At 44.3% G+C, this 27,927-nt stretch overlaps 2 protein-coding genes across 3 annotated transcripts in view; one reads left to right on the top strand and one right to left on the bottom strand.

The window, feature by feature from the left end:
- Window positions 1-1,382: 1,382 nt before the first annotated feature.
- aanat1 (arylalkylamine N-acetyltransferase 1) lies at window positions 1,383-4,934 on the bottom strand. Its single transcript, XM_021559441.2, has 3 exons — window positions 4,639-4,934; window positions 2,608-2,762; window positions 1,383-2,211 (listed from the first exon to the last, which is right to left on the bottom strand). Exons 1-3 carry the CDS (start codon window positions 4,802-4,804, stop codon window positions 1,906-1,908), a joined length of 627 nt encoding a protein of 208 aa, XP_021415116.2. The 5' UTR covers window positions 4,805-4,934; the 3' UTR covers window positions 1,383-1,905.
- Window positions 4,935-7,434: 2,500 nt separating this feature from the next.
- Window positions 7,435-27,927, top strand: part of LOC110485950 ((E3-independent) E2 ubiquitin-conjugating enzyme UBE2O) — a 43,231-nt gene continuing 22,738 nt past the window's right edge. The window contains exons 1-7 of one of the 2 annotated variants that reach the window (XM_036940620.1): window positions 7,435-7,967; window positions 23,665-23,724; window positions 24,085-24,195; window positions 25,819-25,916; window positions 25,999-26,062; window positions 26,654-26,797; window positions 27,009-27,118. In XM_036940620.1, the coding sequence (XP_036796515.1) occupies window positions 7,572-7,967; window positions 23,665-23,724; window positions 24,085-24,195; window positions 25,819-25,916; window positions 25,999-26,062; window positions 26,654-26,797; window positions 27,009-27,118 (983 nt within the window). In that variant the 5' untranslated portion in view covers window positions 7,435-7,571. The remainder of the gene's footprint in view (window positions 7,968-23,664; window positions 23,725-24,084; window positions 24,196-25,818; window positions 25,917-25,998; window positions 26,063-26,653; window positions 26,798-27,008; window positions 27,119-27,927) is intronic. The other variant, XM_036940621.1, reaches the window with a different exon arrangement.

Genomic DNA, 27,927 nt, shown 5'->3' with positions numbered 1-27,927 from the left:
TTTTTTTTAAATGCTTGGTCTCTTACGGGTCAACTATCTTCTGTAACACCCACCACATAGGACACACAAACCGTGCCACAACCACAAAACAGTGAGCACAGACAAACACCTTCGAGCCACTGCACTAGCATCCCACATGTAACTCACAGCAAGCGTAATCTCGTTCCCAGAAACTTTGTGCAATAGACCGGGAACGAGGTTTCACCAAGCTGCTTACAAACGGCGGCAAGAAAAAGTATGTGAACCCTTTTGAATTATCTGGATTTCTGCATAAATTGGTCATAAAATTTGATCTGATCTTCATCTAAGTCACAACAACAGACAAACACAGTCTGCTTAAACTAATAACTCACAAATTATTGTATTTGTCTTGTCTATATTGAATACATCATTTAAACATTCACAGGTTGGAAAAAAGTATGTGAACCCCTAGGTTAATGACTTCTCCAAAAGCTAATTGGAGTCAGGAGTCAGCTAACCTGGAGTACAATCATTGAGACGGGATTAGAGATGTTAGAGCTGCCCTGCCTTATAAAAAAAAACACTCACCATATTTGAGTTTGCTATTCACAAGAAGCATTGCCTGATGCGAACCATGCCTCGAGCAAAAGAGATCTCAGAAGACCCAAGATTAAGAATGGTTGACTTGCATAAAACTGGAAAGGGTTACATAAGTATCAAAAAAAGCCTTGATGTTCATCAGTCCAAGGTAAGACAAATTGTCTATAAATGGAGAAAGTTCAGCACTGTTGCTACTCTCCCTAGGAGTGGCCGTCCTGCAAAGATGACTGCAAGAGCACAGCGCAGAATGCTCAATGAGGTTAAGAAGAATCCTAGAGTGTGAGCTAAAGACTTACAGAAATCTCTGGGACATGCTAACATCTCTTTTGACAAGTCTACTATACGTAAAACACTAAACAAGAATGGTGTTGATGGGAAGACATCACAGAAGAAGCCACTGCTGTCCCAAAAGAATATTGCTGCACATCTGAAGTTCGCAAAAGAGCATATGGATGTTCCACAGCGCTACTGGCAAAATGTTCTGAGGACAGATGAGGACAGATGAAATTAAAGTTCAGTTGTTTGGAAGGAACACAACACTGAGTCGAGAGAAAAAAGGCACAGCACGCCAACATCAAAACCTCATCCCAACTGTAAAGTATTGTGAAGGGAGCATCATGGTTTGAAGCTGCTTTGCTGCCTCAGGGCCTGGACAGCTTGCTGTCATCGACGGAAAAATGAATTCCCAAGTTTATCAAGACATTTTGCAGGACAATGTAAGGCTATCTGTCTGCCAATTGAAGCTCAACAGAAGTTGGGTAATGCAACAAGACAACAACCCAAAACACAGAAGTAAATCGACAACAAAATGGCTTCAACAGAAGAAAATACGCCTTCTGGAGTGGCCCAGTCAGAGTCCTGACCTCAACCCGATTGAGATGCTGTGGCAGGATCTCGAGAGCGGTTCACACCAGACATCCCAAGAATATTGCTGAACTGAAGCAGTTTTATAAAGAGGACTGGTCCAACATTCCTCCTGACCGTTGTGCAGGTCTGATCCGCAACTACAGAAAACGTTTGGTTGAGGTTACTGCTGCCAAAGGAGGGTCAACCTGTTATTAAATCCATGGGTTCACATACTTTTTCCACACTGCACTGCAAATGTTCACACGGTTCAATAAAGACATGAAAAAGTATAATTGTTTGTGTGTTATTAGTTTAAGCAGACTGTTTGTCTATTGTTGTAACTTAGATGAAGATCAGATCAAATTTGATTTATGCAGAAGTCCAGGTAATTCCAAAGGGTTCACATACTTTTTCTTGCCACTGTAACCGTCGTCCAGCCACGGAAGGTTGGTCAAACACCCCCCAGTGAAGGAGGCATCCATCTTGGTTCGTATCCCCTCAAACACCACTGTTGCGGCGCATGTACGCGTGGCCCCGGACAGGGTACATCATCTCAATGAAGGTCAGGGGCCCCACGGTGATGTCGCTGGGGCCCTGCACTTTAAATCCTGACTTCTGGTAGAAAGGGACCAGGAAGTCTTCGCACATGAGCACGGCGCAGCGCACATAGGGCAGGCAGCGCAGGTACTGCAGGTAGCGCCACATCAGGATGGAGCCCTTGCCTTGCTGCCGGAAGGTGCGGTGGACAGCAAGCACATGGAGGTGGACCGTGGAGCCATGGGGCTTGTGGAGGGTGAGAGCGTCCTGAAAAAGGAGGGAGGGAAGGCTGAGTTTTGAGTGCATGAGTGCAATGTGAGATCACCCGACTAACCACTTATCATGGCCATGGAGATTTTTTCATGATCAACTCTATTGAACCCTGAATTGACAGGTTTGTGTGGATGTAAGCTTGGTTTATGTGGATGTAAGGTTGGTTGTGTGGATGTAAGGTTGGTTGCATTCTCTGATTTTGAGATGTTTTATATAAAAACCTTGAAGTCCCCGTACTAAAAAAAAATTGTACGTTTCTATTGATAAAATACCACGTCGAAGTACATCCTCAAAGCTTGTCTTTTGATTCATTGGGTAGGCTACCAAAAGTCATTCATTATAATGAAGACATTGTCCCACTTATTCAACACATTTTGACTTGGGACTTACCATGGCTAGTTTCTCCTGGTCCCACAGTGATCCTATGATGAAGGCAACGAGGCGTCCCTCCTCAAACCAGCCCAGAGACAGCTCAGGGCACAGCGTCAGGAAGTGACACACCTCATCCAAGTGGAGCGGACACTCTCCAGACACAGAGATGAAGGCTGAGGAGGTCAGACAGACAACCCAAGTCCATGATCAAGTACACACGTAGTTGTTCAGTCTAATCTCAGTTTGCTTACTTCCAACTAAACTCAGCATAAAAAGAAACGTCCCTTTTTCAGGACACGGTCTTTCAAAGATAATTCGTAAAAATCCAAATAACTTCACAGATCTTCATTGTAAAGGGTTTAAACACTGTTTCCCATGCTTGTTCAATGAACCATAAACAATTAATGAACATGCACCTGCGGATGATCGTTAAGACACTAACAGCTTACATAGGGTAGGCAATTAAGGTCACAGTTATGAAAACGTAGGACACTAAAGAGGCATTTATACTCACTCTGAAAAACACCAAAAGAAAGATGCCCAGGATCCCTGCTCATCTGTGTGAACGTGCCTTAGGCATGCTGCAAGGAGGCATGAGGACTGCAGATGTGGCCAGGGAAATAAATTGTAATGTCCGTACTATGAGACGCCTTAGACAGCGCTACAGGGAGACGGATGGACAGCTGATCGTCCTCGCAGTGGCAGACCGCGTGTAACAACACCTGCACAGGATCGGTACATCCGAACATCACACCTGCAGGACGGGTACAGGATGGCAACAACAACTGCCCGAGTTACACGAGGAACACACAATTCCTCCGTTAGTGCTCAGACTGCCCGCAATAGGCTGAGAGAGGTTGGACTGAGGGCTTGTAGGCCTGTTGTAAGGCAGGTCCTCACCAGACATCACCGGCAACAACGTTGTCTATGGGCACAAACCCACCGTTGCTGGACCAGACAGGACTGGCAAAAGATGCTCTTCACTGACGAGTCGCGGTTTTGTCTCACCAGGGGTGATGGTATAATTTGTGTTTATTGTCAAACGAATGAGCGTTACACCAAGGCCTGTACACTGGAGCAGGATCGATTTGGAGTTGGAGGGTCCATCATGGTCTGGTGCATCATCGGACTGAGCTTGTTGTCATTGCAGGCAATCTCAACGCTGTGTGTTACAGGGAAGACCTCCTCCTCCCTCATGTGGTACCCTTCCTGCAGGATCATCCTGACATGACCAGCCAGCATGACAATGCTAACAGCCATACTGCTCGTTCTGTGTGTGATTTCCTGCAAGACAGGAATGTCTGTGTTCTGCCATGTCCAGCGAAGAGCCCGGATCTCAATCCCATTTAGCACGTCTGGGACCTGTTGGGTCGGAGGGTGAGGACTAGGGCCATTCCCCCCAGAAATGTCCGGGAACTTGCAGGTGCCTTGGTGGAAGAGTAGGGTAACATCTCACAGCAAGAAGTGGCACATCTGGTGCAGTCCATGAGGAGGAGATGCACTGAAGTACTTAATGCAGCTGGTGGCCACACCAGATACTGACTGTTACTTTTGAATTTGACCCCCCCTTTGTTCTGGGACACATTATTCCATTTCTGTTAGTCACATGTCTGTGGAACTTGTTCAGTTTATGTCTCAGTTGTTGAATCTTGTTATGTTCATACAAATATTTACACAATTTAAGTTAGCTGAAAAGAAACGCAATTGACAGTGAGAGGACGTTTCTTTTTTTGCTGAGTTTACTTGCTTGGTGACATGAATCCCATCATGACTGACTGTTTGTTTGTCATGAATTTGGTTGGTATCCAAAGATTTATTTCCAAAATATATATTAGCCTAGTCTATAAAAAAAAATTAAAAGTAAACTTTAAATGTAAAGCACCTCATCATTAAGTATTCTATATTTGACACGTCAAATTAATGACAAAGCATTTTTTTTTCACAAAACATCAATATACCTTTTTATGTCTAGGTACAAAGTTGTAAAGAAAAACGACCAGTATTGGGGTAAAAACAAGTTCTACATTTTAGTAAGTTAAAAGTTGTTACCCTCTCTTTCGATCTCAAACACGCTGATTGCGTCCTCCGGGCTGAGGCAACGGAACTCGCTGGCCGGGAGTGTGTGGCGACGCCCGCGCCTGGGGGTGATGGAACCCATGAGAGGGCGCATTAGGAGACTAGATTTCAGGAAAGGCAGGGCACTGACTGTCGACATGGTGTCTGATCGAAGTTCCAAGCTCTTAAATCAAATAGAAATGTTGATATTTCAATATAATTTATACTTTATATTGAATGGCTGCCTCTCTTCGATATCTGCTCCACTCAAGTGATCCTAGTGAAGAAGGGTTGTGTGTAAAGTCTGAGGTTAATGTGGTGCGCCGTGTGTATTTTTACCTTTGGCAGTAAGTGCTATTAGTCATAAGCCTACAAGCTGGATGACCAAATTCTGAGAGAATACCTGTCAACAATAAACATATTGACCCGGATTTATTGGGGATATTCGTCACTTGTGTTTGGAATTAGCCTCTTGTAAACACGCAACTAATGGATCGGCTTTTGGCTAAGCCTAGGTATCACCTATTTTCAGTTATTTCATTTATATCTATAAATTACAATTTACATATAGGTCTAAAAATTCAGTGTTTGATGGGTACAGTTTTGGCCTTCTATACTGAACAAAAATATGAACATGCATGCCGCCATTTCAAAGATTTTACTGAGTTACAGTTTATATAAGGAAATTAGTCAATTGAAATAAACTATTTAGGCCTTAATCTATGGATTTCACATGACTGGGAATACAGATATGCATATGTTGGTCACAGATCTTCTTTTTTTAAGGTAGGGGTGTGGATCAGAATACCAGTCAGTATCTGGTGTGACCACCATGTGCCTCATGCAGTGTGCATGCAGTCTTTCTCATAGAGTTGTTCAGGCTGTTGATTGTGGCCTATGGAATGTAGTCCCAGTCCTCTTTAATGGCTGTGCGAAGTTGCTGGATATTGGCAGGAACTGGAACACGCTGTCGTACATGCCAATCCAGAGCATCCCAAACATGCTCAATGGGTGACATGTCTGGTGAGTACATAGGCTATGGAAGAACTGGGACATTTTCAGGTTCCAGGAATTGTGTACAGATCCGTGCGACATGTGACCGTGCATTATCATGCTGAAACACGAGTTGATGGCGGCAGATGAATGGCATGAGGATCTCGTCACGGTATCTCTGTGCATTCAAATTGCCATCAATAAAATGCAATTGTGTTTGTTGTTTGTAGCTTATGCCTGCCCATACCATAACCCCAACACCACCATGGCTCACTTTGTTCACAACATTGACATGAGCAGACCGCTCGCTTACACAACGCTATACACATAGTCTGCGATTGTGAGGCCGGTTGGACATACTGTCATATCCTCTAAAATGAAGCTGGAGGTGGCTTATGGTAGAGAAACTAACATTAAATGATCAATTATCTGGTGGACATTCCTGCAGTCAGAATGCCAATTGCACGCTCCTTCAAAACTTGAGACATCTGTGGCATTGTGTTGTGTGACAAATCTGCACATTTTAGAGTGGCCTTTTATTGTCCCCAGCACATCATTGTGTAATGATCATGCTTCTTGATATGCCACACACCTGTCAGATGGATGGATTATCTTGGCAAAGGATAAATGCTAACTTACAGGGATGTGAACAAATGTGTGCACAACATTTTAGAGAAATAAGCTTTTTGTGCGTATGGAAAATGTCTGGGACCTTATATTTCAGCTCATGAAACATGGGACCAACACTTTACATGTTGCGTTTATATTTTTGTTCAGTGTATAATTTAAAATATAAGTGGAATATAGGCTGTATGTAATTGTAAAATGCCTATTTTATTTAAATGTTGATATCAATATCACTCGATCAGAATTTTCCGCATAGAATAGGCCTACTGGTGATTGTATTATGAATCTTATTGGTTGCCCTCATCTATTTACAAAACGTCATGTCACTCAAATAAGGGAAACTTTTCTATTGTACATCAATTGTCTCGAGATTGTGGTTCATGATTTTTTTCCCCATGTAAGAGTTTGTTGATCATTATTTCAGTTTTAATGTATAGTTTATCCCCTGTTTGCAATACGTTGCTGACCAATATGAAATTCGTTTTTTTTTTTTTTTGGCTACCTGATAAATGCAGGTAGAGAACAGAGTTAGCGTCTGTATTTGTTGGACTCCCTTTATCAAAAAATAGAATATGCTTCTCGCATTATATACATTTTTTATTTTTTATAGATGTATACGCGCATCTTTGCGCTTGACAAATAAGACATATGTCTCATCACGTTAGCCTACATAACACAACTACCGTGTCAGGCACGGTATGCATAAAATATGTTATTTCATGCCACAATCCTGTGAAACCATGGCTGTGTCTGCAATAATAAGCCAATTTCAGCACTCGACACTGACACCAAGTGGCGAAAAATGGCACAGAACGCCTATTCGAGCCCGGGCTACAGACTTGTTGATGAAATTGACGTCTTCTCTTTCATTATGTTTGCATTTCTGTAAGAAATTAAATAAATAAAAACATGATGATGAACATGGCTGTGATATTTGTTTAACTTTATTGTTAGGCTGTGTCCAAAGGGGGGCCCCAATCCTACGAAATTGGCCACATTACATCATTAATTTGTGTCATCGTGGAGCAAGCAACACCTGCCCGTGTGACTAGAATATCAAGAAAGATGTGCTATAATAACGGTGTGATATAACTGTCTGCTGTCTCAGACTCATTTATTCAGAGTCAAGGCCGGTGGAAAAAAACACCTTTGTCAATCTGACAGACCCTCGACTCTTCTCGGAGTGCATTTACGCAGCGCGCGCCCTACCGACGTAAACACGTGCACTTCCCTGGTTACAGGTTTCTCTTTTTTTCTTCTCCACCATCTCTCTCCCTTTCTCGCATTATTCCCTGACAACTGCAGCGATGGCGGAACCGGTGGCATCGGACGCAATAGCAACAGACGCAGCTCTTTCTCCGGCTGTAAGCCCTGGCTCGGAGCCTCCATCCATGGCGCTCTCTCCTTCTGCAGGCGGCTCCCAGCGGCTTCTTTTCTCCCACGATTTGGTGTCAGGTCGGTATCGCGACTTGGTCCGGTTCGGCCTAGTCAGAATGATACAGGGCGAGGAGGAGTTTGATTCAGACTCGGACCTCGAAGATGGCGGAGGTAGAGGCGGTGGTGGTGGTCGAGGAGGTGGCTGTATCCCCTGTAACTCGGACACCGATAGCAGTGTTGTGGACAGCCTGGCACCTCTGGGAAGGGGTTTTGTCCGGGTGCAGTGGTACCCAGAAGGAGGGAAACAAGACATACGGGAAACAAAGGTAATTGTCTGCTAACGTTAGCTAACTAGCCACACTATGTTTTCAACGTTGGTGGTAACATTTAGTGAGCTAGCTAGCTCCCAGCACAAGGTGTGCTTTCCTGTTATTGACAGCTGGTTCAATTAATTAGTAACGGTACACCGCCACCGGTTCAGCACGCTATAACCAGCATTGCGAACGTTTTAGGCGCGCTTGTGTACTTGTTTGTTGCAATTACTATACCTAGCTTCAGCATATTGCCCACATGTCTTGAAATGTGCTGTTCAACTGGGTGTGACATAGCATGTTTGGCTAGCTAACTTTTTTTATTATTGCTTACTGGTTAAACGACTAGCTAGTGTGCTAGTCATTTATTTAGGTATAACCAACATTCTCCACGAACCAGTTTAGCTAACTGGCAGGTTGGCTAGGCTACCTTGCTAGCTAATGAAACGCACGTTGCTGATCAATCAACTAGCTAGTTTGCGTCTCAGGTTTTCAGTAAATGAATCATTGACAACTTTTGTAGGAGAGGGAACACTTGCTAAAACTGCTGCTTAAACAATGAGATAAAGGACTTTAACTGAATCATGTAAGGTGGTCTCTGGCTGATGCTGTATCTGACACTGACAGCTCAAGCTAGCCATGACCCATCGTCATATGAGATTGCTAAAATGATATCACTGATAGAACAATGACCCAGACGTTTCACCGGATCTATAAACCTGAAGCATCTGGTTGACGTATCCACTCACCACCAAATGTGATGAGCGGAAGCCCAATTGCCGGCAGTGGGAGATGGATTCTGACCGACTTTCTGCTAATTTTGTCATTGATGAAGCATATTTGATCTCAATGCAGTTTTCTGTCCCCATAAGAAGCGGTTGTTTAGGAGGGCGAATTGAGTTATTGCACACGCGTAGGCCTTCTCTAAAATGCAAATACATGCTAGAATGCGTCAATATGGGTTCTGCCCACCTCCTTGCTTGCTCTGCCCACTATTATTAATTTGCTCCCATAGGACCACAGCATGTTGTTTCCATCTTGGGTTAGTTATACAAATCTTTGATTCTATGCTAAACCCTCCACTACACGAGGAGTCAGTTTAATCAATGATACTGATGGTGTAATGTTAGTTTTCCATTGGCCAAAGGCAGTTTTAAAGTGGATAACATTCTGCATGACTGACATTTTAAAGTGGATAGGTTTTGCTAACGTTTCATTTATTATTAACAATAATACATCGATACAAAGCTGTAAATGGTATTTAATAACCTTGCCTATGAATGCATTTCACAGTAGTTACCAAACTTAGTCGGAAGCAGGTTGAGGCTATCGCTATATTACATAGGGAAAGATAACCTATGCCATCACAAAAAAAATCAAGTTAAATAGGGTCCAATCTATTCACAATATTAATTAAAAAGAAAGGTTGCCCAAAGCAGAGTATCCAAGCGCTCAAAGCCCATGCATGAACGCTTTGTCGAGCCAGTATCATTACAAACAAAAAAAGAGAGCTATTGCCGTATTGACATAATGGGATTCAGTACTGCAGTAACAGGGAGCTCATTCCAGGGCCTTATGGAAAAGGGTCACACTGAGGGAGTGGGGATGGGGTTGGGCCTAGAAGATACTCATGGTGAACAGTGCTGCTCTGTCCTCTGGAGTAAATGTGTAAAGTTCTAGCAATGGATTCAGGGTCTGGAAGTCAGGACAGAGGTCTAGTCATGTATATGTGGGGATAACAATGGGTCAGGGATGTTTACCTACACACACAAGGGTGACTCGGCTCTGTGTGACTTTGAATGCCAGTCTTGTTTTAGGCCTTAAACATTGCCCTCCGTGTGTGTTTTTGTCCTTATCAGTTTGTGTGTTTGTCCAGCCTGATCTGTGTGTGTATTCTTCCTCCCTGTGTGTGTGCGTCTGTTTGGCTGTCCGTTAGGGCTGGGAATTGCCAGGGACCTCACGATACAATATTGCGATACTTGGGTGCCGATATATGTATTGCGATTCTCATGGTTCTACATGTGTTGCGATTCATTGTTCCAAACATATTGCTCAGTATATGTCTACTGCAGAGGGACAAGAGCGCCATGAGAACTAGTTTTGATCAGTCATGGAAATAAAAGTGCTGAAAACATATGCTACCGATTTAAAAAGGAGATGGGAAATGACTGGAGTTGATGCAGATGCACCGAACTAGTGCAAAAATGATATAGTCAATACAATATGATCTATTGTCAAATAATATCCCGATATATGGAACTGTATCGATTTTGTTTTCCCCCATCACTGTTGTCAGTGTGCATCCTCTGTCTACCTACTGCTCAGACGGTGTTTCTTCAGTCACATATTCTCTTGAGCAACTCAAAGATTCACATCTATAATTCATAACCAGGCCACTTCCTGCGGTATGCAAAAATGGCATATTTCCAAGGAAGTCTGTCCTGACTGCTTTTATTTCTTACCTACCTTCCTCTGCTTTATACCCATTTTCACACACTTCCGGGGACACTGGGGTACGAGAAGTCAGTACCTTCACCCTAGTTTTGTATAGCCATGCATCCAAATCATGTCACACCAACCTTTTGGAGGTCTGAAGAATTGGCTAGAATGGTGTGCAAATGTTTTAGTGGATTTTACATTTCAAGAACCTCTCCCCACGTGCTCGTGGAAGGGGTGCTGCGTTATGTTAGTCACTGTTTTCCGACCGGGTAGGACACATTTCGCAGAGTTGTTGTGTATGCCAGTTTGTAACATTGCAGGAAATATAAGAAAACCTAGAGGACGAACAGAATTCTGTTTTGCCAGAGATGTGCTCTATACATAAAATCGAGTCGTTGAAGGCACTACCATTCCTCTGCTAGATCAATACATAAAAATATGCTATGCTAGTTCTATCAGAGGTGGACTACTACCCAATGTTTCAAATTTGCTTTCTTCAAGAATTAAAAATGAAATGGCTTTAATGAGGCTCCGTTGAATAGAATCTATAGCTACCCGTTTGAAACCTGATTGGATAGGAAGGTGCTTTGCACTCTCACAATGGTGGGCTAGTCATATTAGAAACTGTACAAAGAACCCCATGTTTCAACCTTGCCGTCTTCTTTAAGACCTGTGTGAAAAGCTGTTCATATTGGTTAAATGGAATAACCACTAACTCGAGGTGCCTCCTGAATAGCAACCATTACATCGCTAGCCTAGCAAGGACGCTGGGACTGAAAATAGTGCATCTCTTGACTACGAAGGACATTGTTTCTCAATGAGGCTAAGGCATCTATTGAAGGTCTTTGACAGGGTTCATGCTGTGGAAGCCTGTGGCTGCCTACAGTTCAGTGACGGTGAGCACACAGCGGCATTGCTAGAACACTAGCTAACTCAGCCCCGTTGCTGCAGTATACTGTCTAGCCCTCCCTAACTTTCTTATGATAGGCTTTCCAAGGCTATGACTGCAGCAGGTAGCTGACAGTGGAACGCAGGGCGTGGTACTGAGGTCGGGGCGATGGTTTCCCTCCCCACCCTCTTATCCCTTATTCAAGGCTGTGCTCGGAGACGGAGCTGTCAGACGGGGGTCTGAGGTGACCGTGACGCCTAGGCCCTGGGGGTGGAGTGTGGCGTGATGCTGCTAATGACGGTGGGTGCAGCCGGGGCCAGGGCCTACTGCTGCCGACTCTACTGCAGAGAGAGAGAAGGGAGGAGAGAAAGAGGGATGGAGAGAGTAAGGGGAGAAAGAGGATGAAGGGAGCTGGGAAGAGAATGAGGGGGCACGAGGGAGAGATAGTGAGGGGAGGAAGAGATGGGCTAGCTCTGGGCAGATGGTTGCTATGCTAATGAAGAGCTTTTTGTCCTTAAGTGATAAGGCCCCCCCTTCTGTCCCATTGGTTCTTTTAAAAAACATTTTTTTTAAATGTCTTATTTTACCAGGGTCTATTTTTAGAGGTTTTTGTTTTCTTGTTGCAAGCAGTTGCAGTTATAGGCCTAACCCCTTAGTTTGCTGAATAGGCCGATATCTCTTTTTACATACCGATTCGGGAGTATTTGGTCTCCTTTTGTTGTCCGGAAGGTAGAGTGCGGTCCTTTCAGGATGCTGTTTACAGGTATTGCTAATCTATGCTAGGCAAAAATTCTGAGTATTAGCATTCACCCGTATTGTTTATGACCCTGGTTTATCCAGGGTAATGAGTGAGTATTCCGTCGATAATGGCCTGTTGGGCACTGGAATGTGGTTGGATATACATTAGGTATCACCACACGACTAGCTGAAAAGGCATTAGAGGTGTGCTCTTTAGAGGCTCGTAAGCAGCACAAGGCTCATGCTTTGTTTTTCTGACCTCGGCTCTCCCGCTCTGTCCCCTCTGGAGAACATGTCATACATAAGCCATGGTCCTATTTGTCACCTTTGTCACCTTTTTGCCCCGTCATCCTCCCCCCGTCTCATTTGCTGCTTTATTGGGCTGGCCTGTCTGCTAGTGATGTATGGGGAGGTTGGAAGGATCCATCTCTGTGATGGGTGCAGTCTAGGTTTTTGCCATAGCACTACACAGCTGATTCATATAACCAACTCATCAAGCTTTGATCATTTGAATCAGCTGTGTAGTGCTGAGGTGAAAAAACAAAAGGTGAAACCAGGGGTGCTGGACTGAGTTTGGGAAGCCCCTGGCCTATACAGTTGATGCCTTGTAATCCTTTGAGTCACTCCACATGTGCTGGTAACACCTTAGCCTTCTCCAATCATATTGAGACATCAGCCATCTTGTCGTTATTAATTATCCAGCCAACTCATTAGCATGGCGCTTGAATAATTGCCATTAGTGGTTAGCCATTCCCTACTGAGGAGGCTTAAACGATCGCAAAATTAGGGTGTCTGTATTTAGACGACGGATGATCCTAATTGACTTACAGTTAAGACTAAACGACTGACACCACCGTGATGTTACGCCATTCTCCTCACATGGGAATTGACATGTCGTCATGACGTGTGTTTTGACGCAATAAACGCTATGTAGATTTTTGGTTACTAGCCTCTTTGCTACTTAGCAACCTGGTCCTAGTCCTGCGGTTCTCAGAGAATAGGCAAAACTGCAGGCCCGTGGTTGACTATTAATGAAGTAATCCGGGACACACTGCCAAGTAGCCTCAGTGTAAGAAGGGAGTGTATGAGCTTGAGTAATGTTAAGCAGGTGCCAGGGCCTTAGCATAGAGTGGACACACACACACACATGTCACACATTCACAAGCAGCCAGAACAAGGGATCATCAGCAGATTGAAAGTGACAGGTCTGGAAGGTGAAGAGGTGTGACAGCAGGTGGAGGTGAGAGGAGAGAAGCAGCTAAGTCATCTTAGATCCATCCTTCCCTATAGCCTAGGGCTCGAGAGAATAGCTTTGGTAACTCACTACAAAGATGTGAAATGATAAGCTATCCTCCCTCCTCCTCCTATCCCTCTCTTCCCCTCCTCCCTGTCCCTGTGGAGTTCTGTTCTGGAGATTGCAGAGCAGTGATGTAATGTGGAAGGGTTGTTGTCAACCACACCCCTCCTGAGATTATGTATCTGATGCACTCTCTCTGTTTCTCTCGCGCTCTCTTTCTAAGGGCTTCATTGGCATGGGGAAAATATTTGCCAAAGCAAGTGAAATAGATTATAAACAAAAGTGAAATAAACAATAAAAAAGGAACCGTAAACATTACACTCAAAACAGTTCCTAGGATATTTGAGCAGGAATCTGCATGCAGAGCTTCAATTTGGTGTTTGTCCCCATTTTCTGAATGCTTTTTTGGTGAGAGGATCCCAGACCTCACAACATTAAAGGGCAATGGGTTCTATAACTGATTCTTCAAGTATTTTTAGTCAATCATAATTGGCATATCGAATTTTATGTTCCTTTTGAGGGCATAGAAGGCCCTTCTTGCCTTGTCTCAGATCGTTCACAGCTTTGTGGAAGTTACTTGTGGCGCTGATGTTTAGGCCAAGGTATGTGTAGTTTGTGTGCTGTAGGGCAACGGTGTCTCACTGAGATTTACTTTCGGGGCCCAGGTCTGACAATCTGTGCAGAAGATCTAGGTGCTGCAGAAGCACCAGATCATCAGCAAACAGTAGACATTTGACTTCAGATTCTAGGAGGGTGAGGCAGGGTGCTGCGTACTCTTCTAGTGCCCTCGCCAATTCGTTTATATGTTGAGGGTGGGGCTTAAGCTGCATCCCTGTCTCACCCCCTGGCCCTGTGGAAACAAATGTTTTCTGCCAATTTTAACCCCGCGCTTGTTGTTTGTGTACATGGATTTTATAATGTTGTATGTTTTCCCCCAACACCACTTTCCATCAATTTGTATATCAGGCCCTCATGCCAAATTGAGGCAAGCTTTTTTTAAATCAACAAAGCATGAGAAGTCTTTGCCTTTGTTTTAGTTTTTTTGTCAATTTAGGGTTTGCAGGGTGAATACGTGGACTGTTGTACGCTAATTTGATTTAAAGCCAAATTGACATTTGCTCAGTATATTGTTTTCGCTGAGGAAATGTGCAAGTCTGCTGTCAATTATAATGCAGAGGATTTTCCCAAGGTTGCTGCTGATGCATATCCCACGGTAGTTATTGGGGTCAAATTTGTCTCTACTTTTGTGGATTGGGTGATTAGTCCTTGGTTCCAAATATTGAGGAATATGCCTGAGCTGAGGATGATGAAGTAAAGTTAATTGGAATTTGTGGTCTGTATATTTAATTGAGGATCCCATCAACTCCACAGGATTTTTTTTTTTGGGTTGCAGGGTTTTGTATTTTGTTCTGTAGTTAATTCTCTCTCTGCCTCGCTCGTCCTCTCTGCTTCTCTGTGTGTGGTAGATGTGTCCACTGAGGACTTGCGGAGAAAGGCCGGCTGGCCGCAGCCTTTCTCCCTCTGCAGTATTGACACCTCACAGTGGGGGAGACCGGCTGGTTCTGTGTCTGGCTTTCTTTCACTGTTGTTTTTTCCCTCTGCCTTGCTCTTCCCTCCCGCTTTCTTTCCACCCCTCTCCATCCACCTCCCCTTATCCGTCTGACGGTCTCCCTGTGTCCTATTGCCCTGCCACTATTTTCCCTCTGCCTTGCTCTTCCCTCCCGCTCTCTTTCCACCCCTCCTCTCCATCCACCTCCCCTTATCCGTCTGACGGTCTCCCTGTGTCCTATTGCCCTGCCACTATTTTCACTCTGTCAGTTACTCTCTCTCGCTGCTGACCCTTCCTCAGCTCCCATCAGTTGTTCCAGAAGTATATAGTGGTTTTATACCGGACTGTCAGTTCTCTTAACGCCACCTGGTTCTCCTCTCCCCCAGGAGAACATGTGTAAAGGAGCTTTGTGGTTCCCGCTGTCTGGATCTATGGACCTCCAGCGCTGCCAGACATGGCTGGTCTGATGGAGGTGTGTGTGTGTAGAATCCTTTTGTGTGTAGGTGTGTGTGTGAGAGAGAGAATCTAATGTGAGATAAATATTTGATCTTTATCATTTTTAAGTGTCAACATGGTCAATGTGAATGGAGAACAGGCGTGGCCCAAGGCTGCAGTCTCTCTCCTTTTCCTCTATCCTTCCTCCTGCACCCTACCTGGAGAGTGTGACTCGTTAATGAGCCCAGGAAGACAAAACCAATACTGTTGCACTAGGAATGTGCATCTTTCCCTTTCGAGACAATTTGACATGGGTTCCGATGTGAAACATGAACAAAACATTTTAGTTTGACGTGATTCGGTTTGATTAGAGAAACGTTCAATACGATTCGATGCACTAACATTTGTTGCATAAGTTACATTGATGGAAAATGAGATCTCTGTCTCTGTCCTAACCCAAATGTAGCATACCTGATTCAGCTTGTTAAGGTCTTGTTGAGCAGCTAATTAGTAGAATCAGGTGTGTTAAATTAGGATTGGACTGAAACCCCACAGGACAGTAGATCCCCAGGAAGAGGATTGGACTGAACCTACAAGACAGTAGATCCCCAGGAAGAGGGTTGGACTGAAAACCCACAGGACGGTAGATCTCCAGGAAGTGGGTTGAGCAGCCCTGGTCCAAATGGTCTAAACGTTTTATTTTCCTCCCGCTGATCGAGCATTGCAGGTAGAAAAAGCAATTGTCCTTGTTATGAAATGAACTTCACCCTGTATATTTAAAAATGACCATATACACCACCGTTCATTAGTTTGGGTACACCTCGAAATGTCCTTGTTTTTGAAAGAAAAGCATTTTTTTCTGTTTTAAAATTACATCAAAGTGATCAGAAATACAGTGTAGACATTGCTAATGTTGTAAATGACAATTGTAGCTGGAAACGGCAGATTATTTTTTTTAATGGAATATCTACATAGGAGTACAGAGGCCCATTATCAGCAACCATCACTCCTGTGTTCCAATGGCACGTTGTGTTAGCTAATCCAGGTTTATCATTTTAAAAGGCTAATTGATCATTAGAAAACCCTTTTGCATTCAAGTGCCTAGTTTGAGAAACGGACACCTTACAAGTCCTCAACTGGCAGCTTTATTAAACAGTACCTTTTTTATTTTTGGATTTCACATTTATTTAACCAGGTAGGCCAGTTGAGAACAAGTTCTCATTTACAACTGCGACCTGGCCAAGATAAAGAAAAGCATTGCGACACAAACAACACAGAGTTACACTTGGAATAACAAACATACAGTCACTAATACAATAAAGTCTATATACATTGGTATACCTGATATTGCGTGGGTTTGTTCAGCATGCAAAAGGACTTGTTGCTCAATCACCGTCAACACAGTTGCAGGCTTAGTTCGACACTGAAGGAGAGGACGCATCAGTTGTCAGGTGCTTTGTGATTGGGGGGCTTGCAGCCAGCCAAGGTCGTCTGTCAGTCATCAGAGTCCATTGTCTATATTAGACCGGCACTCTCTACATCCCTGAGATGAGACATGGTAACATGTAGCTGAGACCTGAAAGCAGTGGCTACTTGCCAGAGCCCCAGCCTTTTCCATTGTCCATTACAGGGGTTCCCAAACCTGTTTATTTTTTTTTCCCCATTACCCCATTTTGAGCTTTTTTTTTTTTTTTTTGCAACCACACCATGTAAAACAATAAGGTGATGTCATCAACAGCCAGTTAATTTGTTTTATTTGATTTAGGGCTATGGCAGTCAATTACAAATCACTCTGACTGTATTTTTAAACGGAAGGAAGTATGGTTTGAAATACTGAAATGCATCAAAGACATTGGAAAGCGCAGAAGGTCAGGCGTTTTGTAGGAAGAAACACTCACGACCACATTGAGTGTATATTGGAGGTTACTCACGTAACCGCGGTTCTATGAACCAAGCGGCAAATTATTATGGTTATTTTTCTGAGTTTCTCTCGCCACCCCATGGTCTCAACCCCTAGTTTAGGAAACGCTGATCTATCACCAGACAAAATCGCTCCATCCTTGAGACGAGACAAAGGAACAGATCTGCTTTGTTAGCCTTTAGCCTGACCGCTTCGCTCGCCCCTTCAGAGAAATGTCCGCTTTGTTAGTGTGTGTGTGTTTGCACTAGTGTGTATGAGAAAGCCCCCCCCCCTCTTTAGCGGCACCTTTACAGAACAGCCTGCTGGTTTCCAGGCTGCCGCTTGATGCTGTGCTGCTGACTAACAGCCATTGTTATTGGACAGTTACTGGTGCCTGAACAAAAGACGCCAATACCGGGGTTTCTTTCCAATACACACAGGTGTTTCCATTGAATTCCTGAACAACGCCATCGTGTCGACCAGGCAGTCGTCCAACATATGACTCACGCAGACTAAGGATATTTTCAGCATTTTCCCCTCTGGATATTTCTAGCTTTAGGATCATTGTTGGGACAAGGGGAAAACCTGTGTGTGTTTCTTTGTTAGTAGTTTCCCATAGTCTATGTATTGCACATAGGCCATGTAATGTGAGAGAGTTTTATGTATGCACATGAGCAATTGGGATTTGTGCAATCTGATTATGCATACAAATGGGATACTGTGTGTGTGTTCCATGGCCACAGGAGGAGCAGTGATTTGTGCAGGATGCGGCGAGGCACAGATCAGCTCATTGAGCAGTGAACAGGCAGGCAACAGATGAGACAGTCAGTTGTGACATCTCTAAGAAATAGCTTCCTTTGGTGGGCCAGGGGAGAAGGGGGAAAAAAAGAGAAGACTAGAGAAGGGAGAGGGAGGATATTCATGCTGTTCTTTCTCTGCGCTTCTATATGAGATGAGATCAGTGACTGTATACCCTTCCTCTGCCATCTCCCTCTCATCCTGCCCTCCTCTCCCTCTGACTATTTCTGGGAGTGGAACCGCAACTGTGTTACAAGCGTACCATGAATAATGAATGTTAACTAAGCTAAACTGCATTGTTTTGATAGCTATATAATAGCCATGGTAGAATATGCTTTCTGGAAGCAGTGCGCTAGTGTGTTTATATTGTAATGTAGTATCTTAGTACTTCACATGGTTGCTTCTGTCATATTTGGTTGAGTATGTATTGATTTTAGCCTCATGGTTCCTACGCAGCGAGACAGTTGCTGCATCCGCAGGCTGCCCCGACCCCTCTTCTCCATGGCAGAGTTAGAATCACTAAACACACTCAGGGGACTGTGTGCGCATGCTTCAGTGTAGGCCTATCTGTGTTTGTGTAAGTGTGCATGCATGAGTGTGTCCAGTCTCTACACTGGGACTGGTGTGACTACTAAGACGGAGTTGTGTGTAAATGGAGCGTCGATCCTATCTTGCCCGCCTCCTCCTCGCCCCACAATTTACAGGAGTAAGGTTATAGTCCAGACAGCAGAGCCTGAAAACATGGAGATAGCTGCAGCTGGCCTAGCCCAATCAGATTGTGGTGTTTGTGTGTACAAGAGATACAGGAATACAAGAGTAATTGCTTTTTTAAAAATCTCCGTAATGTCCAATTTTGGCTAACACACACTCGTACCCTTCCCTTCCATTTCATAACCACACGTCCTCCCTCCTAATTTTCTCTCATCTCTTCCTCCTCCTAATCATCTCTCGTCCTGCCTCCCTCTCTCCTCCAGAATTCTATTGTAGGTGATGGCATCCGGCTGGCAGCTGCCACCCATTAGAAGGAGCAGATTGACGCTACTAGTGTTAGCCACATTACACTGATTTAGTATTATGGAGCATGTTGCCACCCCACCGCTAGCCTATCCCTGGCTTACTGAATGCCTCTTGCCTTTGAAGAGCGCTCTGTCTGTCTCCCCACATTTTGAGAACAGTACGTGTCATCACGTGGAAAATGGAATAGACCGCAATGATGCTGATTTGACTCTCGAGTGGGTCTGTTGCGTGGTCTGTTTGTTTTCCTGTGTGTAATTCCCATTCCCCAGGCCTGTTCGTCTACCGCATCAACGTGGTGGATGATTATAGATATGCCTAAATTATAGCTCAAACTGTGAGGAAACGGACTGTAAAGGCTATTCTGAGTTACTTTTATCTTATTGGGAATCTGTTTTTAAAGTTATTGTCTGTTTCAGAAATGTATGGAGTAGAACAGATACGAACGGTTGTCTTTTCAAGGAGTCTGTCCTCTATTCATTACAATTCTCCCGCAACATTCTGAACATTTTATCTCACCAAGTGTGTTAACAGGAGAATGGTGCTTGGAGGCACAGGGATTCCCAGTCATCCTATGAATTATTGGGTTTTGTCTAGAAGAGTTGCAGCTTTTGCCAACTGACTTTTCGGTGAACTTAAGCAGCAGGTTAGGAGGATTAGGTTAGCGAAAATGCTTAAATATATATTTTGTCAAATTTGCAAAAAAAATGGATCTCATCTAGACAAGACCCAGCTACAGCCTTACCCAGTCAGTCCCAACCCTATTTATCCTCCTTTCTCCATTCACTCGTTGATGACTTCCACCCAGTAAATTCTGATTTCTTTTAGTAATTTCCCTCTATACCAATTCCTTCATTCATCCATCGGTCTATCCCATTATCTACCCACCAACCTATTATTAGGCTATTGCAGTACATAGGGCTGCCAGGGTATATAGATCATTTATAATTAGTAGTGCCTCTCTTAAACTGCCACTTTCCTGCTGCAGTGGCGCTATTTGGGCGTTTCATTTTGGTATTTTATTCACTGGGATGTTTTGTAGATTAACAAAGGCATCAAGGGCATCATTCCAACAGTATTTTCCCAGTTCTGTGTGTGTGCGCCGAGAGTGAGACTGAACTGAACCCTCTGACATGCAAATGTTGATCTTCTACTCGGATGCTCTTATCCCCGCTTCCCCAGAGATCCCTGAATAAACTCAGTGCATTGTCTCTGTACGACCTTGTGTGTCATTCGGATGAGCGAGACCAGGCAGGGTGAAGTTGCGGTCAAAGTCGAATATCATACCGTGTACTAAACTAAGCAACAACAAAAAAAGTCTTATTTTCAGGACCTGGCCTTTCAAAGATAATTTGTAAAAATCCAAATAACTTCACAGATCTTCATTGTAAAGGGTTTAAACACAGTTTCCCATGCTTGTTCAATGAACCATAAACATTTAATGAACATGCATCTGTGGAGCGGTCGTTAAGACACTAACAGCTTACAGACGGTAGGCAATTAAGGTCACAGTTATGAAAACTTAGGACACTAAAGAGGCCTTTCTACTGACTCTGAAAAACACCACAAGAAAGATGCCCCGGGTCCCTGCTCATCTGTGTGAACTTGCCTTAGGCATGCTTCAAGGAGGCATGAGGAATGCAGATATGGCCAGGGCAATAAATTGCAATGTCCGTACTGTGAGACGCCTTAGACGGCACTACAGGGAGACAGGACAGACAGCTGATTGTGGTCTGCCACTGCGAGGACAAGTGTAACAATGCCTGCACAGGATCGGTGCATTCAAACATCACACCTGCGGGACATGTACAGGATGGCAACAACTGCCCGAGTTACACCAGGAACACACAATCCCTCCGTCAGTGCTCAGACAGTCCAGCCTCTCTCAGCCTATTGCGGACAGAGGGCTTGTAGGCCTGTTGTAAGGCAGGTCCTCACCAGACATCACTGGCAACAAAGTCCCCTATGGGCCCACTGTAGCTTGACCGGACAGGACTGGCAAAAAGTGCTCTTCACTGACGAGCCGCGGTTTTGTCTCACCAGGGATGATGGCCGGATTTGCGTTTATCGTCGAAGGAATGAGCGTTACACCGAGGCCTGTACTCTGGAGCGGGATCGATTTGGAGGTGGAGGGTCCGTCATGGTCTGGGGCTGTGTGTCACAGCATCATCGGACTGAGCTTGTTGTCATTGCAGGCAATCTCAATGCTGTGCGTTACCTCCCTCATGTGATACCCTTCCTACAGGCTCATCCTGACATGACCCTCCAGCATGACAATGCCACCAGCCATACTGCTCGTTCTGTGCATGATTTCCTGCAAGACAGGAATGTCAGTGTTCTGCCATGGCCAGCGAAGAGCCCGGATCTCAATCCCATTGAGCACATCTGGGACCTGTTGGATCGGAGGGTGAGGGCTAGGGCTGTCCCCCCCCCCCCCCCCCCCCCCCAGAAATGTCCAGGAACTTGCAGGTTCCTTGGTGGAAGAGCGGGGTAACATCTCACAGCAAGAACTGGCATATCTTGTGCAGTCCATGAGGAGGAGATGCACTGAAGTACTTAATGTAGCTGGTGGCCACACCAGATACTGACTGTTCAAATAAAAATCGAATCAAATTTATGTATATAGCCCTTCGTACATCAGCTGATATCTCAGTGCTGTACAGAAACCCAGCCTAAAACCCCAAACCGCAAGCAATGTAGGTGTTGAAGCACGTTGGCTAGGAAAAACTCCTTAGAAAGGCCAAAACCTAGGAAGAAACCAAGAGAGGAACCACCTATGAGGGGTCCTCTTCTGGCTGTGCCGGGTGGAGATTATAACAGAACATGGCCAATGGTCAAATAATGGGTCTGGGACAGGTAGCACGTCCGGTGAACAGATTCCATAGCCACAGGTAGAACAGTTGAAACTGGAGCAGCAGCACAGCCTGTTGGACTGGGGACAGCAAGGAGTCATCCTTGTTACAACTGTTACTTTTGATTTTGACCCCCCCCCCCTCCTTTGTTCAGAGACACATTCCATTTCTGTCAGTCACATGTCTGTGGAACTTGTTCAGTTTGTCTCAGTTGTTGAATCTTATGTTCATACAAATATATTTCCATAAACGCAGTTGACAGTAAGAGGACGTTTCTATTTTTGCTGACTTTACATACATGGTGACATGACTATTTCACAATTTTGTTACATTACATAAGTATTCAGACACTTTCTTATGAGACTCAGTTGAGCTCAGGTGCATCCTTTTTTAAAATCCTTGATGTTCCTATAACTTGATTTGGAAAGGCACACACCTGTCTATATGAGGTCCCACAGTTGACGGTGCATGTCACAGCAAAAACCAAGCCATGGTGTTGAAGGAATTATCTGTAGAACACTGAGACAGGGAGCTGACCAAGAACCCGATGGTCACTCTGACAGAACTCCAGAGTTCCACTTTGGAGATGGTTGTCCTTCTGGAAGGTTATCCATCTTTGCAGCACTCCACCAATCAGGCCTTTATGGTAGAGTGGCCAGATGGAAGCCACTCCTCAGTAAAAGGCACATGACAGCCTGCAATGAGTTTGCCAAAAGTCACCTAATGACTCTCAGACCATGTGAAACAAGATTCTCTGGTCTGATGAAACCAAGATTGTGATCTTTGGCCTGAATGCCAAGCGTCACGTCTGGAAGAAACCTGGCAGCATCAATGGCAGGGACCGGGAGACTAGTCAGGATTGAGGGAAAGATGAACTGAGCAAAGCACCGAGAGATCCTTGAGCGCTCAGGACCTCAGACTGGGATGAAGGTTCACCTTCCAACAGGACAATGACCCTAAGCGCATAGCCAAGACAATGCAGGAGTGTCTTCGGGACAAGTCTCTGAATGTTCTTGAGTGGCCCAGCCAGAGGCCGGACGTGAACCCGATCGAACATCTCTGGAGACACCTGAAAATAGCTGTGCAGCGACGCTCCCCATCCAACCTGCACTTGAGAGGATCTGCAGAGAAGAATGGGAGAAACTCTTAAAATACAGGGGTCAAGCTTGTAGCGTCATACCTAAGAGGATTCGAGGCAGTAATCACTGCCAAAGGTGCTTCAACAAAATACCAGAGTAAAGGGTCTGAATACTTATGTAAATGTGATTTATGTGTTTTTAATGACAAATTTGCAAAAATGTATAACATGTTTTTGCTTTGTTGTTATGGGTTATTGTGTGTAGATTGATTGCCGGGGGGGGGACATTAATACATTTTAGAATAAGGCTGTAACGTAACAAATGTGGAAAAAGTCGAGGGGTCTGAATACTTTCTTAAGACACTAGTGTTCTGTCAGCTAAGGTGTTGTATGTATATTTTGGCATAGGTGGGATTATGTGCAGCGCCCTACAGACACTGCTTATTGTGGTTTGGAAAAGGTTGACTAGTATTTGGCACAGGCTACCTCACTGCTGCCATATCACTATTGTTGTCAGGAAGCAGTCAAAGACTGTGTTCAGATGAGATGATTGGGTTGGTAACCGGCACCCAGTGGCATCCCAGCTGCCACCAAGATGCTAAAATGACCCCTGAAATTAGACCACTTGAGTTGTCGGTCTTGTCTATGTATTCTATGATGTTCTCATCTCACTCCCCCCCCCCCCCCCCCCCCCCCCCCTCTTTTCTCCACCCTCTGTTGCAGCTGAAACTTATAGATCGATCCATCGTTATCCGAGACATTGTGCGGCGGATGAATTCTAACGTAAGCCGAGCTCCCTCTCCTGTCGTATCACTACACTGTGTTAGCTGATGACACACTACATGACTAGTGTACCAACACAGGATGACTGTCCAGACTGCGGTGTTTGATGTAGAATGTGCTAACATGCTTTTTTTAGAAAGCTCTTACCTGCCATCTTTGTTAAGATGCGGACTGATGCAAGCACACTGATATATTGAGTAAACATTTTAGCGTAGGTGTATCTTAAGCTAATATCCAACACCTGTCCCTAGGTGGTATTATTGAGAACGCACCGACACAAATTGGTGCGTTGTCTTTGGATAGAGCGTAGGGCGACGGTGATATGGTAACCCTTGTCTTGTTTGCGGTTGTGGTTTCCAGGACAACCAGTGTGGCATCGTGACCAACATCGACATCGAGTGTGCTGTAAAACTAGTGGGGACCAACTGTGTCCTTTACCCTGTCAACAGTAAAGACCTACATCACATCTGGGTAAGAAAAAAACAGATGCCATAATGTTCTCTTGAGCACCCTATGTCCACAGAGAAGTTGCAAGATAGAAGCATTTCCATGTGATTTATCAAATTAATTTGTTCTTGTTAGGATTTCTATTTGAATGAACCCTTTGCTTATAAATACTCATTTAATTAGACTATTCAATTGTCTTGTCCTTCTCGAGTATCTCCTGTGGTAGCCTATGCCTGTAAGGTGGTCCATAATTTACTCCTTTATTCTTTGGCAAAGAGATACATAGTACGAGTCAAAAGTTTGGACACACCTACTCATCCCAGGGTTTTTCTTTATTTTTTAAATATTGTTTTCTACATTGTAGAATAATGACATCAAAACTATGAAATGACACAATCATGCAGTAACCAAAAAAGTGTTAAACAAATCTAAATATATTTTATGTTTGAGATTCTTCAAAGTAGCCACCCTTTGCCTTGATGACAGCTTTGCACACTCTTGGCATTCTCTCAACCAGCTTCATGAGATAAGGGTGACCTAGAATGCATTTAATTTAACAGGTGTGTGCCTTGTTAAAAGTACATTTGTGGAATTTCTTTCCTCCTTAATGCATTTGAGCCAATCAGTTGTGTTGTGACAAGGTATGGGTGGTATACAGATGATGGTCTTATTTGGTTAAAGACCAAGTTCAAATTATGGCAAGAACAGGTCAAATAAGCAAAGAGAAACAACAGTCCATCATTACTTTATGAAATGAAGGTCAGTCAATGCAGTCGCAAAAACCATTAAGCGTTATGAGAAACTGGCTCTCATGAGGACCGCCACAGGAAAGGAAGACCCAGAGTTACCTCTGCTGCAGAGGATAGGTTCATTAGTTACCAGCCTCAGAAATTGCAGCCCAAATAAATGCTTCAGAGTTCAAGTAACAGACACATCACAACATCAAGTGTTCAGAGGAGACTGTGTGAATTAGGCCTTCATGGTTGAATTGCTGCAAAGAAACCACTACTAAAGAACACCAATAATAAGAGACATTTTTGGGCCAAGAAACACAGGCAATAGACATTAGACCTGGTGGAAATCTGTCCTTTGGTCTGATGAGTGCAAATTTGAGATTTATGGTTCTAACCGCCATGTCTTTGTGAGACGCAGAGTAGGTGAACGGATGATCTCTGCATGTGTGGTTCCCACCGTGAAGAATGGAGGTGTGGGGGTGCTTTGCTGGTGACACTGCCTGATTTAATTTAGAAATCAAGGCATACTTACCCAGCATGGCTACAACAGCATTCTGCAACGATACTCCATCCCATCTGGTTTGTGCTTAGAGGGACTATTTGTTTTTCAACAGGACAATGACCATAAACACACCTCCAGGCTGTGTAAGGGCTATTTGACCAAGAAGGAGAGTGGCAGCATCAGATGGCTACTTTGAAGAATTTCAAATATAAAATATATTTTGGTTACTACATGATTCCATATGTGTTATTTCAGAGTTCTGATGTCTTCACTATTATTCTACAATGTAGAAAATAGTACAAATAAAGAAAAACCTGGGAATGAGTGTGTCTGAACTTTTGACTGGCACTGTATGCGTACCACATCAATGTCTTTGTTTCAATCATTTGTTTCATGCGTGTCCCCTGCTAGTCCTTCATGTATGGGGACTACATAGCCTACGACTTCTGGCTGGGGAAGGTGTACGACCTGACCAACCACATCATCCTCAAGCTGTCCAATGGAGCCAGGTACAAAATCTGTCAATTCAAAACGGTTTCATTTACATCTGTCTGCTTCATGCTTTGCCTCAACTTCTCTCTACCACTGCAGGTGTTCCATGAATGTGGAGGACGGAGCCAAGCTGTACGACGTCTGTCCGCACGTCAGTGACTCGGTAGGTGAAATGCCACGAGCTGCGTTTTTTTGTTGTGTGAAAACGTAGCCGTCTGCCCTCGTCCACTGCACTTTACTGATCTGCTAAGGCTGGCTAGGTGGAAGCAACTGAAATGAACTTGCTGCTCACAGCCTTGCGCTTCCTATTCCTCCTTATTGACCATAGGTAGTGGTGTAATACTTTGTAACAGGGCTGGGGGTCAATTCCATTTGAGCCGAGGTCAGTTTAGGAAACCGATTTTTGAAAATTGAGTTTAAAAGGCATCGACCTTAATCTTGTTTAAGGTAGCAGGTGGCGTGCGTCCAATATTAATCGGAAACTGTTGGGCGTTGACTGGGGATATACCTAGGTGTGACTCCTGTAACACTTTGGCTGTTTTTTCAGAAACAACACAACCGTGTCTACTTTTTCTTATTTAAAAAAAACAAAAAACACACAACCTTGTTAAGTACTAGCTATGTTCTCTTATCACTTGTTGAAACGACCAATGAGCAGCAGGATATCTTAGAGCTTTTTTAGATTCTCAAATGGACTGGTTAAGGGAAACTGCCTCTGTGTGTTAGTGAGATGCATCTCCTCCCTGGTTGGTAGGGTCTTTTCTTCGACGAGACCTATGGTTTCTACCCAGGCCAGGTGCTGATCGGGCCGGCCAAAGTCTTCTCCAATGTCCAGTGGCTCTCCGGGGTCAAGCCCGTACTCCGCAAGAAGAGCAAGTTCAGGGTGGTGGTCGAAGAGGTATGATGGCAATTTGCGCATTTTATAGTAGTACATTATTCACAGGCAATAACTTGGGCCCTGAGTTTTCCTGTTTTTTACTGACCCACATACCTTACCACCTAATAATAGGCTTAGCTGCTGAAGTACGTGTGATGTCACTGCTCTAAATGCTCATCTGTGTTTTCATGTGACACCCCCCCCCCCCCCCCCTCCCCCCTCCCCCCCATAGGTCCAGGTGGCGGAGCTGAAGGTGACGTGGATCACCAAGAGTTACTCCCCCAAGGGCACGGACAGCGTCTACCCCCCTCCGTCTACCATCTCCCAGGAGAACCTCTGCAGGTACTGAACTGCACCCCGTTTGTCTGTTCATTTCAATTCTCTACGCTGACCTTTTTTTTTTACAAGAGCACGTGTGTGTGTGCCTAAGTTGACAAATGTAGGCGCACACAAAGAACTTTAGTAGCATAATGACAAATATTTGAGATATTAAAGCTAGAATCCTTAATTTTTCTAGGTGCGCTGGTACTTCAGAATTCCAGGTAGCACAGCAAATATTTTGCCGCATATGCGAGTAAAATGATCGCACTCTAGAGTCCTGTATTCGTAGAGTCGTTCTACCATCCATCCACACTTGGGAGCACAGAGGCTGCAGTTTTCCATTTTATAGATATACAGCGTATGAGCAGTCTATTTCTGGTTGACTCACATTATTTATATACACACCTCACAATCACACCTCACACTTGCATTCATGTCTTAATTGGATGTTTACATGAACAGGGTGAAGTTGTAATTTCATACAAGGACCGCGTTCGTTTTCTGCGAGCTGCACTGTAAGCCTAAGGTCTGCGCTGGAGAAAGAGCAGCTTTTCTCAGTGAAGTTCCAAATGGTCACAACCATTCGCTTTTGAGATGGGCTGGTATTCAAAGATGTGCTATATTGACCCCCTAAGGTCGCTGTCCATGCCCCCGCGGAAATCTGTTTAGCTTAATAAAAATATCCCCATTTTAAAAATCTGTCCGTTTTTAAGGTTGAGATCTGCATTGGATGCGTCTCAATCCACTACTTCCTCATCCACGGTTAAAGTTGACAGCGCTAGAGCGGTGTTCGACATCTGAAAATCGGTCTTCTCACAATGTCATCTGAA

Source organism: Oncorhynchus mykiss, chromosome 13 (genome assembly GCF_013265735.2).
Source record: "Oncorhynchus mykiss isolate Arlee chromosome 13, USDA_OmykA_1.1, whole genome shotgun sequence".
NCBI lineage: Eukaryota > Metazoa > Chordata > Actinopteri > Salmoniformes > Salmonidae > Oncorhynchus > Oncorhynchus mykiss.
The sequence above is the reverse complement of the archived record's forward strand: the minus strand, read 5'-3'. Positions and strand labels throughout refer to the sequence as shown.